Here is a 13,062-nt window from a genome sequence, read left to right as displayed (position 1 = left end):
GACTTCTTTTTTTTACTAGTATTGACCCCATTGCTGCAACAGGATCTGAACGGGTCAGCCCTTAAACCTACAAGAATACTGTGGCAGGACTGGAGTCTTAGGGAGTACAATAAAAATACATTTGATTGACACATTTTACAGCTTCTCAACAACTGATTTTTTAAATGATTTATTACAGCTGTTCTCAAACTTGGGTCCGCAGCCCCACTAATCAACTCCTTCCCACTCCCTCCCAGTGCCTCCTGCATGCTGCAGAACAGCTGTTCAGCAGCAATGCAGCAGGCACTGGGAGGGAGGAGGAGGAGCGGGGATGGGGCACGCTTCGGGGAGGGGGCAGGAAGAGGAGGGATAGGGGTCAAGCGGGGGCAGGAAGAGGGTGTGGGATGGGGCCTTGGGGGAAGCGGAGGAGTGAGAGCGTTGCCTGGGGCTGAGCACCGCTGGGGAAAATTGGAAGCCGGCTTGGAGGTCTGGGGGTGGGGGGGAATTAAAATGGGGGTCCTCTGGTTGTACAAGCCACTTGGACAGAAGGAATTAACATTTTACCTATTGCTTCAGTACTGTGTGCACTTGATCATTTGACTTCCAAATAGTGCTATTTGTGGAATAGGTAGGAAGCAGCAGAAAAAGAAAATGTTCTAACCATAACTGCATATTGTGTTTTGTACAATATTGGAGAGATCAAGGGGGAAAGCCTTCTGAATGGGTGGTAGGCTTTAGCGTGGAGACTTGCTCAGAAGTTCAAGCAACCAACCAGGTGCCCCACAGAGAACACAAACAGCCAAGGGAATGCTGAAAGGGATGCCTATTGTTTGTATTTCAAGTCTCATGGTTTACCATGTTAGCCCCTTGGCAATAGTGTTGAGATTCAGAAGAGCACTGGGGTATTGAGGGTGGGTGGCTGAAGTTTAGCGTTCCATATGTGCTTTTGCAGAAACCCATGCATTATTTCATCTTTGTTTAAAGAATTTTCTGTGTTAATTGCAATGATGACTCACAATAGAGGTACTGTGAATGATTTTTATTATGAAACAATAAAAATGAAGTTTTAATGAAACCAATGGAAAAATAATATGCTGGATATACATTTAACTAATTAATCTACAAAATAACCAACTATACACAAATCTTTAGTGAATGCAACAGTGGAAACAGAACTCAAAGTTCAACAGTAACAACAATTTGGGGGTGGGAATGTATAAAGTTACAGGCAAGTGTATGCCTTGCCTCTGGCTATTCTAGTCCCCAGGGGTTCTGCAGTTGAATGTCACAGCTCAAAAGTTACTCCTGGGGGAATTCTGTGCCAAAAAAAATTAAAAATTCTGCATAATTCTGCATATATTTTGTCACAATAATGCAATATAATCCAGCTAGTTTCAATTATTTTGGTAATTTAAACTACAATACAATGGATGGAATATGGGAGTGGAGAGCATTGGAGGACGTCCCCAACTCTGTAATAGTATTGTAGCTAGTATTGATTCATTACTTCTAGTTATTAGTCAACAAATATATGCAGCTATATGCTCAGTGTTACATCATAGGCAACTGAAGAGCAAGTGAGGGCTCATGGAGCACATTTTGATAGGTCCAAAAATTAAGACCATTTCTAATCACTAAAGCACCATAAGAATTTATAAGGCCCCTTTACACCATTCTGGCAATGTAAAGGAACCTAAAAATTTTTACCGCTGTTTTATGCTCCTGGGGGAATTCACTAAAAACAATGGGAACAATTTACTAAGCAGGCAGGCCGCTACATTCTCCTTTGCCTGAGGGAATAGACTGCCCCACGCCTACCTCTTCAGAAATACCCCAAAGCCCTGCCCCTCCACGCTGAGCATGCTGCAATAGCAAGTGAGAGGGACAGAGTGTCTCTCTCACACACACATACCTACTTCTCCCCACCCCCACGGCAGGGGTTTACATCTCTACTGGCCTCTCTGGGTGCTCAAACCAACCTGTCTGCACTGCCAGGGAGTGGGTGCATGACCCTTCTTGTGGCTTCCCTTTGCTTCTGCATCAGAAGTCATTTTTCTGCGGGTCAGTAAAGAAATCTGTGCGGGGGCATGAATTCTGCACATCGCAGTGATGCAGAATTCCCCCAAGAGTAAAAATTGTCAGAGCTCAAAAGAGCTGGACTTCCAGATGCAAGTGTTCTCAATGCTCAGGGATTCGATCTGATAGGTAAATGGGAGGCAACGGAAGCACTGCTGAGAGGATTTGGCAGTAAAGGGTTGCTGCTTGTCCCAGCATCCAGCATTGTCCAATGGCTGAAGGACAAGAGTGGACCCCAAGTTATGGGCTTGCAGGGTCTGCCGGCCTAGAAGCAGCACATTTTGGAGGAAGGAATTCTGTCTCAGGACAACATCCATGTACTGCTTCTGCATCTGTCTTTTTCCATGCTCTCCTTTGCCATGGTGATACTGTCCTTAGCCACAACCATTGTATTCTTGGCCACTGCTACTCTCTCAGACAGCTGCATTTCGTTCTCCTTCTGGGTCTTCATGTACAGGCTCCACTTCTCAGTCAGCCTACTTTTCCTCTGTAACTCAGCCATAAGTTCTGCAAACATGTAGTTGCAAGTCTTCCTTTTTTCTGGTTTGGCAGCAGATAGAGGTCCTTCCCTTGATAGTCTGGCTGTTGCAGGTGCTATGGCCATAGAAGTAGGGGCAGAGGAGTGAAGGTAACTTGTTCATATCCCAAACAAATCATGATTGCTTTTTTTCTACTACGTATGTGTGACCTTATCTTCAAGAGAGAGGCTGTCCATTATTTGGGGGGAAGCTCAGATCTGGTCAGTGTGCACAGACGGTGCTAGGTTCATTTGGATTTCAGTCTACTGTATCAGCTTTCATGGTGCTAGGGGTGCGGTGATTGGAGCTAGGTCACCTGTTTGTTTCTGCAATGGAGACACTCCTATGGCATAGAAGGTGCAAAGGGAGGGTTTGGGGTGGCCCCCAGGGGCAAGCTAGATAATGATCCCCTCCACATTCACTTTAGGCTGTCCAGACGCTCAATAATATTATGCTGAGGCTGGTAACTAGGGAATGGTCTTATTTAGAAAGTCAAAGAGCAGACCGGCAAGATGCACTGTGAAGTTATTCACCAGGTGCACTGCAGTAATGGAAGGGGCTTTCAAGCTATATCTGGGGGCATGCACATGTGGCTATTCCCCATAATGTGTGAAACAATATTGATCAATTTCTCAGTCTTACGTTCTAGCTCCCACAGACATGGAGAAAGTGTAGCAAAAAATAGATAGGGTCCTGCAGTGATTGCCAGCTGGAACACACAGTATGGGGCATTTGTACGTCAGTGGGTGCAGTACTGTTTGTGCCTTGACTGGGCATGGAATGTGCACTCACACCTCATGTAAACTATGAAAACTAACCATATTTCTTTTTCCGCCAGCACTGCCTCAATAAACACAGGCATTTTTCACAAAGTAAAGCTTTTTGTATTCAAATCTGCCTCAGGAGCGGGGTAGAGACAGGGAAGGTACAGAGTGCAACTGTGCCATTGTTGTGGGCACAATTTTGTAACAGCAGAGAACCAGGGGAGGAAGAGAAAGCAGGTGCTACTAGTTTATATCTGCTGACAACAACAATAATAAATTGTAAAGATAGGTACTTACCTGCCAAAGTTCCCTCCAGTGGATCTGACTGTCCAGTCCAGGCCTGGGTTTCCAGCTGGGAATCCAGCTCAGCCAATGCAGGACAGGGAATCAGTCCATTGTAGCAGGATAGGACTGTCATTAGGATCCTGAGTTCAAAAAGAATTCTGCCTCTCGGGAGGCAGCTCCTCTCCAGCATCCTTTGCTCATCCCCTGATGAGTCAAGCCCATCATACTCAATGTGGGGACAACGGTGTCGGCAACAAGCTCTGAATAGTGATCATATCAGATCATATCATAACTGTGTAGATTACTCTAGTGCATCAAAAAATGTTCACATATCCCCTGCCCGATTGGCTCTTTTTATCCTCCGTTGCAATATACTTTCTCCTGAGGCGCTGGCTGATTATCAGGCCCTGATTGACATCCCAATCACAACCCCCACGTGCATCTACTTTGCAATGTCCACAAAAAGGTCCTTATTCTCATGTTGGCCACAAGAATCTCCTGAAACCATGATTCTTCCCAGATAGCAATGAGATCCAAAGTATCACCACGGACACCAGGCTGCTCCATGAGATGCATTGTGGACCTTCAGGACTGCAATTGCAATTGTGTTTGTATTGCCAGAATGATGATACACTGGGATCCAGGAGCAAATAAGCAAAATTTGTGTTTGTGCCAACTTTGAAAAAGGGGAGAGTGCCATCCTGAAAACCTGATGCCACGGCATGGAGGGTGAACAAGTAAACAGCGAGGTCAGCACTGTGGGACAGGCATTGGAAGCATTCAAGACATGGTGCACAGCAATTGTGTGTACAAGAACAAAGGACCGAATTAATGCAATTCGAAGCAAGCACCGTCCACTTTGCAAAAGGACACTAGAGTTCCTGATAAATGTGGAGTTAGTGCACAGTTAAGAGGTGCATCATCTGTATGCAAGTATTTTCAAAGTGAATTAACTCAATTTGATCTGATTTAAAAAACCCTGTAGACAAGCCCTAAGTGCACTCTTCTCCAGGAGGTGACTTCATTTTGTGAATGGATATTATGTAATTTGTAAAGGAACTCAGTCTCAACTGTGTTATGAAGGTAAGTCCCTTGGGGACAGAAGTGTAAGAAATTCTATCAAGGTGTTTTTGTTTTGTTTTTTTTATTACCCACTTTCTTCAGTGTTTAATAATGAGAAGACTGCCTAGAAAACTTAAAGTAGATAAAGTACTACTACTAAAAAAAGCCACATTTGTGGCCTTTGTTTCTCATTTATTTTTATATGAAAATATTCTCTGACCTGTTCTAAATTAGTGTCATTATCCACCACTCCATCCTCTTCCCATTCTGATTTAAAATTACTAAAAAATAGAAGCTGATTGACCTTGTCACTATTTCAAAACTCATGTACCACCATGCAAATATTAATAATAGTTTGCTAGCTCCATTCAGGATCAGGGCCCCATCTTCCCAGATTATACAAATGTAGCATGACATTCTTTTCTTAAACTCCTTCAAGCAAAGATTAACGAAATGAGTGTTACAACCAAGTTTGGGTAGCTGGGACAAGGATAAAAGGAATAAGATCACATTGATTATAGACATGAGTACATCTTAATAGTTCCATATCAAGATTTATTTATTTTTAAGATGAATACATATCAGTATTCCTCACCAATCCTCCACTTGCCCTCAATCTAGCTGCTAATTATAAAACATACCAGCAGTTGTAGAATCAGGCCTTAAAGGACAGAGGTAAGTGTGCTCAGTGGTTTTGAAGATAACATGTAAAAAAGTTAAACTTGAAAGAACTTAATAAGCAGTAATTACAAGCAGAAAGTACATTTAAGAGTTTTATACAGTAAAAAATAGTGTTACATTATTTAAACTCATGCATTATTAAGCCATAGCCATATCTTTGATTTGTATGCAGCTATTTCCTTCTCCCCTTCTCTCTTCTGCCCCCTATAAAAAAAAAAGTTTCTTCACAACCTAATATTCCTACTTCTGCAGTGTGTTCTAATTTATAACAATCTGTATTTGTTAGCACTGATACGTTTTCTTTTATATATATCACAAAAGAATGTAAATTCTGAATAAGCATTCTTCATGTATTTTATCCATCAGCTAATCTGTCTGGGTTTTTAAAGCTCACAGCTCTATGTGAAAATTGAGCATTTTTTTTAAATTAATTTTGTTGGCAGCTATCATGACATCAAACCAATTTTAGAGAGAACGTATTAAAAGTTGTCTCCTTATTAAAGTGTGAACTTTAAAAAGAATATCTAGAGAAGTTGAGATATCAAATAAAGAGTAAACAAAGCAAAAATGGCATTTCTGACTGGATAATCCACTACTTCTAGGGTCACATGGTCACCTGCTACATGTTCCTAAGTGAAAATAAGCAATGGTGTGTGGAAGAGAGAGGAGAACAGAAGAAAATAGAGATTAAAAAGGAGATTTCCAAATAGAAAATTAGCATGTATATTTTTTAGTGTTTGGAAGTTAGTGTTCATTATTTTTCTGATTTGTACTTTTTTAGAAAGCTGGCATTTCCCCTCATCTGCTTATTTGGTTTCTGCTGTTCTGACTGGACATCGATAAAGTCCCAAACTACACTTACAATACATTCTCACATATTTCAATGACTGAAATCTTAGTTTACCTGGGAAACCTGAACATACTTCTGGAGGCAGATAGTTGTCTCTACGTATAGGTGCATTTTTAAAGTGGAAACGGTATGGAACTTCCTGTGGGATCAGCTAAATGCAGCTTTCTAATAATTTTTGGTAAAAAAAGTTGCTTTGTAAATAAATTCTGATTGGATATCCTGAGTTAAACACTTATGTCTATGGCAAGTTTTCCTATATTTTTCTGTATTTAAATTAATGCTTTGGATGGCTTACAGGGACCTGGTGACCATTGATAGGCTATGTTTTTTTCACACTCTTAAGCAATAGAATACCAATTGACATTTATTAAATATTTTGGATTTTTTTCCTACATTTTCATATATATAAATAATTTCCTGTGTTGTACCTGAAATCAAAGTGTATATTATTTTTATTGCAAATATTTGCACTGTAAAAATGATAAACAAAAGAAATAGTATTTTTCAATTCAGCTCATAAAAGTACTGCAGCACAATCTTAGTCGCGAAAGCCCAACTTACAAATGTTGACTTTTCTTTTGGTTACATAACCACACTCAAAAACAAAACATTGTAAAACTTCAGAGCCTACAAGTCCATTCAGTCTTACTTCTTGTTCAGCCAATCGCTAAGACAAACAAGTTTGTTTAAATTTATAGGAGATAATGCTGCCCTCTTCTTATTTACAATGTTACCATAAAGTGAACAGGCATTTGCATGGCACTTTTGTAGCCAGCATTTTAAGGTATTTACATGCCGTATGCTAAACAGTTGTATGCCCCTTCATGCTTTGGCTACCATTCCAGAGGACATGCTTCCATGCTGATAATGCTCGTTAATTAAATGTGTGACTCAACTCCTTGGGGGAGAACCTGCTCTGTTTTACCCGCATTCTGCCATATATTTCATGTTATAGCAGTCTTGGATAATGACTCAACACATGTTGTTCATTTTAAGAACACTTTCATTGCAGATATGACAAAACACAAAGAAGGTACCAATGTGAGATTTCTAAAGATAGTTACAGCACTCCACCCAAGGTTTAAGAATCTGAAGTGCCTTCCAAAACCTAAGAGGGATGAGGTGTGGAGCATGCTTTCAGAAGTCATAAAAGAGCAACACTCCTATGCAGAAGCTACAGAACCCGAACCACCAAAAAAGGAAATCAACCTTCTGCTGATGGCATCTGACTCAGATAATGAAAATGAACATGTGTTGATCTGCACTGCTTTGGATTATTATTGAGCAGAACCCATCATCATAATGTACGCATGTTCCCTGGAGTGGCGGTTGAAGCATGAAGGGACATATGAATCTTTATCGCATCTGGCACATAAATATCTTGCGACGCCGACTACAACAGTGCCATGAGAATACCTGTTCTCACTCTCAGGTGACGTTGTAAACAAGAAGTGGGCAGCATTATATCTCCTGTAAATGTAAACAAACTTGGTTGTCTGAGCGATTGGCTGAACAAGAAGTAGGACTGAGTGGACTTGCAGGGTCTAAAATTTTACATTTTTATTTTTGAACGCAGTTTTTATGATACATAATTCTACATTTTTAAGTTCAACTTTCATGATAAAGAAATTGCACAGTACTTCTATTATGTGAATTGCAAAATTCTATTTCTTTTGTTTTTTTACAGTGCAAATACTTGTAATAAAAATAAATATGAAGTGAGCAGTGTACACTTTGTATTCTGTGTTGTAATTGAAGATGTTGTATTTAAAAATGTAGAAAACATCCAAAAATATTTAAATAAATGGTGTTCTATTATTGACTAATCGTGTGATTAATCACGATTAATTTGTTTAATTGCTTGACAGCCCATCTGTTTTCCCTTTTTGTTCTCCCCGTCTCTTCTTTTGTCTTGTCTAATTTAGTTTACTTTATTGGTGTCAGGAAAATAGGTTTGCAAAGCCTCGTGTACACTTGTTACATCAAAAATATTTTACCTATTATTAATCCTTAAGTTAATTACCTAAAATATTTTCTATATACCAATACTTTTCTGGATAAAATCAATCTACAACCCAATTTGTGGGAAAAAAAAAATTTCTTCCTCTAAAGTGGTATCACTCAGGTATGTAGAACCCTTTCCTGTAGAACCATCAGGAATAAAACTTTGATACAATTTCATAGGGTGATCCAGAAGCTCTAATAACTGTAAAGTATTTCAGGTACTGGTGGTTAATAATATAGTTGTATGTTTTCTTCCATTGTCTTATGCCTCAGGGAGCCATTTATGAGGCTGAAAATAAAATGTGATCTGAGACCTCATACTATTTTACTTCCTGGATGATAGAAGTAAAGTGAAAAGACCAGATCTAGCATTCATTACTGCAGCCCCACAAATAGCTCCCTGAAGCAAAACAGTATGAGAAAGATATTCAGGTTACAGTGGAGACCTAACAGTTAAAGGAATTGTACAAAATATAAGCCAGAAAGTTGTTGAGATTTTTTAAGAGTTATAAGTCATTCTAATTTTTCTTTTTAACAAATTCAGAGTATATATTCCATTCTATTTTCAGCTTGTGACATCATCTCAACCATATACTTGTCTATCCCTACACCACATAAACAAACTTCAATCTTATTGGATTTCAAAAATCCAAAACCACAAAATTAAAGCATTATATACTTATTCAGGACAGTTTGTACAGGTAAGCACATCACTAAATGTGCTTGTCCTCAGTTTTCCAATACAAATTATAAAAAAAAAATTAAAAGGTCTTAATTTAAAATCTAAACTATACATTCAAAGTTGATGAGAAAAATTCTAGAACCTTTAATTTTGATCCATGGGGCACAGGAGATAATCCATCTTGTCCAGGTGGGATGAACAGCTCCCATTTCCCATAATCAATTTTCTTATATGGATGAGAAAATGGATTCCAGCCATCTGCAATAGAAGAAGAGTATTAGTGAGATTCATTCTATTCAAATGTACTAAAATATGCATTTACTTTTATTGTCTGAAAGCAATCTTACTGAAAGTGGGTACTGAAAAACAAATTGTTTTCTTTTACATTTGACACTACTGCATAACACTGGATTAGCTTCAATTAACAGAATTATTGGTTCCTAAGAGACCAGATTCCAATATTAACTCATCATTATAGTTAAAAAAGAGTTATATTCCTGCTTTAACTTAATTCTGACAAGGGAACTTTACCATCATACCTATTTTTCTACTGTCGTTAACTATTCTACACTTTAAAATCCACAACTAAATCTGTCCATAGAATATCAGGATTGGAAGGGACCTCAAGAGGTCATCTAGTCCAACCCTGTTAAGGAGAATTACTGCTCAAGACAAAATTACTTTTACTATAAAACATGAGCTTGACCATAGCAGTCAAGCCAAATTTTGCCAGTTTAAACAAAAACCTATCTGAAATTTAACATGTGCCCTTTGTGACACATTATACCTCAAAATAACACCCTGTACCCCATATTCACCACTTGCATATGGTCATGATGTATTTTGTACAAAGTATGCCTCGTGAGGTATCATTGGAAAAGTCATAATCTGTTGAACATTACTGTGCTGTTGAAATGTATGCATCATCATTGTATATGAAGTTATGAGATTCCACTCTATGTTTGTTACTGAAACATGTTGAGAGCCTGGGAAATGCCCATAAACTAATTCCCTAGAAATAACAAAGAAACTAAACACAAGCATTCCATGTCAAGTCTCACTTATACGGAAGATGCAAGCAAGAATTTGTGATTCATATGAAGGACTAAGGGTGAAGCACATAAGTAATGAGGGCTGCCTAGCCTCAGAATAGAGCATGGATTTTTCCAGCATCTGAAGAGTATAAAATAAGGGACAGTGACATCATCAATCCACCTCTCCTCCCCCACCGATACTGAAGACAACAAGATAATTTGGGAGACAGAAACATTGAACTGGGGGAAGTGGTCCTAACTGGAAAACTTTCCAGTTAGCATAGACTGCTGTAGAATTTTGGGTAATAGAAACCGAATTGGCTTAGCCTGGTAAAGCTCAGGAAATAGCTTATTTTATTTCTTTTTGTAACCAGTTCTGATCTTCTATGCCTATAATCGCTTAAAATCTCTCTGTGTAGTTAATAACCAATGTTTTATCTAAGCCAGTGTGCTTTTGATTGAAGTTTGGAGAATGTACTCAGGTTACAAAGGCTAGTGCATATTCATACCCTTTGATGGAATGGTGAACTGGATGGAACTTTGATGGAATTAATGAGCTCACTCTGATAAAGGGGGTCTTGAGCAGTGCAAGATGCACATTTCTGGGGCGCAAGACTGGAACTAGCATGTCACCCTACGTGGAATTCAAGAGTGCTTGGTATAGCATTCTGGTAGTTTGTCTGGGGGTGACTTGCATAGAGGCTGGGGTGAGTGGGCAGAGTGGCAGCTCACATAGCAAAGCATGGCATAGTGCACAAAAGATTGGAGGGTTAAGGGGACAACAATCCAACAGCCCAGATTGTACCCTGAGGCATGTCACACATTTTCAAAAAAATATGCCAAGAAAGCTTGAGGGGCGGGGGGGGGGGGAAATCAGACAAGGATTTCCAGTTCAAGAATGGAATTATTTCTCACTCAGGATTTTTCCTACTTTTTTGGTTTATACCGAGAAAAAAAGCTCAAGCATGAAACTATTAGTTTTGTGAACTCCAAAGAGGGTAAACACATGTGACTATCTGAGACATTTGGAAGGTTTAGTTATTTAAGGTAGCACATACTTACACACTAGAGATCTCTGAGGATTCTTAGAGTTCCACTGCCAGAGGGAAAGACCTACAAAGGCAAGCTGGTTTGGTGGATTGAGCAGAAGGCAGGAAAGCAACTCCTGAATTTCAATGCCCACATAGTAAGCCAGAGCAATCTTAATACTGCATTTATATAAACACCTTCCATCTAAAGATCTCTGTTTTCACCCAGTTACTAACCATTGTGGTAGCATCCAGATGCTTCAAACCAGGATAAGGACTCCACTGTGCTAGGTAATGTATAAACTCACAGGTCAAATCAAAGAGCTGCTTTTATATTTACACACACAGAGAGAGCTTTAAGCTCGTTTTCATCTACAACTTTGTACTAATTATTGCCATTTCAAGGAACTGTTTGCAAACAAACATTCACTATACATTGTTATGCATAAATCTGTTCACATGTGCAGGCAAGTGCTCCAAAGTATTCTAACCAGAAAATATTGCCCAAAATATGATTATTAGAAAAATACAGATATGCAGATACCATTCAAGAAATGCAGTGTCCTAAAACTTCACAATTCAAATGAAGGATTTTCTCCTACCTCATTATAAGTCACTGGCCCCTCGCCTCTGCCCCTTCAAGTCCCCTCTATTATGCAAGGTCTTTCCAAAGGACGAGTTCCTTTTGAAACCAGTTAATTCTCTTTCTTGCATGTGGCCAGGAAGAGGAATAGGGAAAAGTTTATATTGTTAGATAAACTCCTTACAGGGACTGATGCTGCCTCTGTTATGCTCAGATCGCTCACTGTTGCTAAGGAACTAGGAAATAAGATCCTCAGCTAGTTCCTAACATGACAATGGATCACAAGGGGGAAAAAATTAAAAAAATAATTATATCAGCTGTTCAAGCCTTATTGACCAGTTTAGGAAGAGTCAATGAAGTTCACATTTTATTGTTATTTGTAGTGCACTAGTACTTAACAGACCCAGTCATGCACTAGTACTCCCCATTATGTTAGGTACAGTACACATACAGAAAACAATCCCTGCCCTAACGAATTTTTCTGAGACAGGTGGAACACAAGGAAACCATAGAATAATGTTGATCAGTATGACAGTCAGTGCTCTCAGCACAACAGCTGCCTAGCCATTGTCAAGTTTTTAGTAGCTGAGTTTTAAGGAGGGGTTTGAAGGACGATAATGAGATAGCTTGGCCAAGGTTTACAGGGAGCTGCTACCATGCATGAGAAACAATATGGGAGAAGGCTCAAAAGTGCTTGTATGAAAATTTAAACAAGTGGGTGATGAAGACTGGCTTCATTGCTAGAGTGGAAGCAACATCTTGATAGGGAGGTTGTGAATGCCCTTCAAATAAGTGAGTGAAGATATTTCCAAGCTGTTCAGTGCCAAGTTCAAGGACGAGCCAACAAAATAGCAAGGAACCATAACATACATCAGCCTTAAAAATATAAATTTCTGTTTTCACTTTACCGAGGGTGCCTTTAAGAAGTCAACATCTACATCCGAGATACTGCCCTTCTTTTTTTGGAACAGAACAGAGAGTAAACATTGACTTTTATGGTGGCTAGCATATATCCCCATAAAGATGGGGTTTATAAAGTAAACATTGAACAACTGCATAACTTAAATTTCCCTATCTACAAATTTGGTTGCCGAGAATTAAAACCAATAATAGATTGATTGCAATGAGCAGAAAAGGAAAATCTGACTGGTTGAAACACCAGTAAATGCTTCATTCACAGCACTATGGAGGGCCGGGGGGGGGGGGGAGACACTGATTTTTCTAAAGAGGAATTTATTACAATCAGGACAAAATGTAATTGAGAAAACATCTTAAGTCAACCCTCTGTCTAGCCTAACCTCACTTCAAAAGGTTATACATCTCAGATTTTCAGAAAGGTAGCTTAAATAAAATCTCTGCTTACCACATCCACCGTTCTGAACGGATGTGCTATTGATAGCTGCATTTGTGAACTGTCTAGAGCGCAAAGGGAAAGGAACTAAATTGCAGACAAACTTAACATTCAGGGCTGTCTGGCCAAAGGAAGAGTCAGGTGATGGCAACATATCTAGCTCTT

General features: G+C 39.3%; 1 protein-coding gene across 1 annotated transcript in view; it reads right to left on the bottom strand.

Moving 5' to 3' along the window:
* Positions 1–13,062, bottom strand: part of GBE1 (1,4-alpha-glucan branching enzyme 1) — a 300,188-nt gene that overhangs the window by 185,045 nt on the left and 102,081 nt on the right. Inside the window, exon 3 of the mRNA XM_034792303.1 lies at positions 9,044–9,159. Within this exon, the coding sequence (XP_034648194.1) occupies positions 9,044–9,159 (116 nt within the window). The remainder of the gene's footprint in view (positions 1–9,043; positions 9,160–13,062) is intronic.

Source organism: Trachemys scripta, chromosome 1 (assembly GCF_013100865.1).
Source record: "Trachemys scripta elegans isolate TJP31775 chromosome 1, CAS_Tse_1.0, whole genome shotgun sequence".
Lineage (NCBI taxonomy): Eukaryota > Metazoa > Chordata > Testudines > Emydidae > Trachemys > Trachemys scripta.
This window is presented reverse-complemented; position numbering and strand designations above follow the sequence as displayed.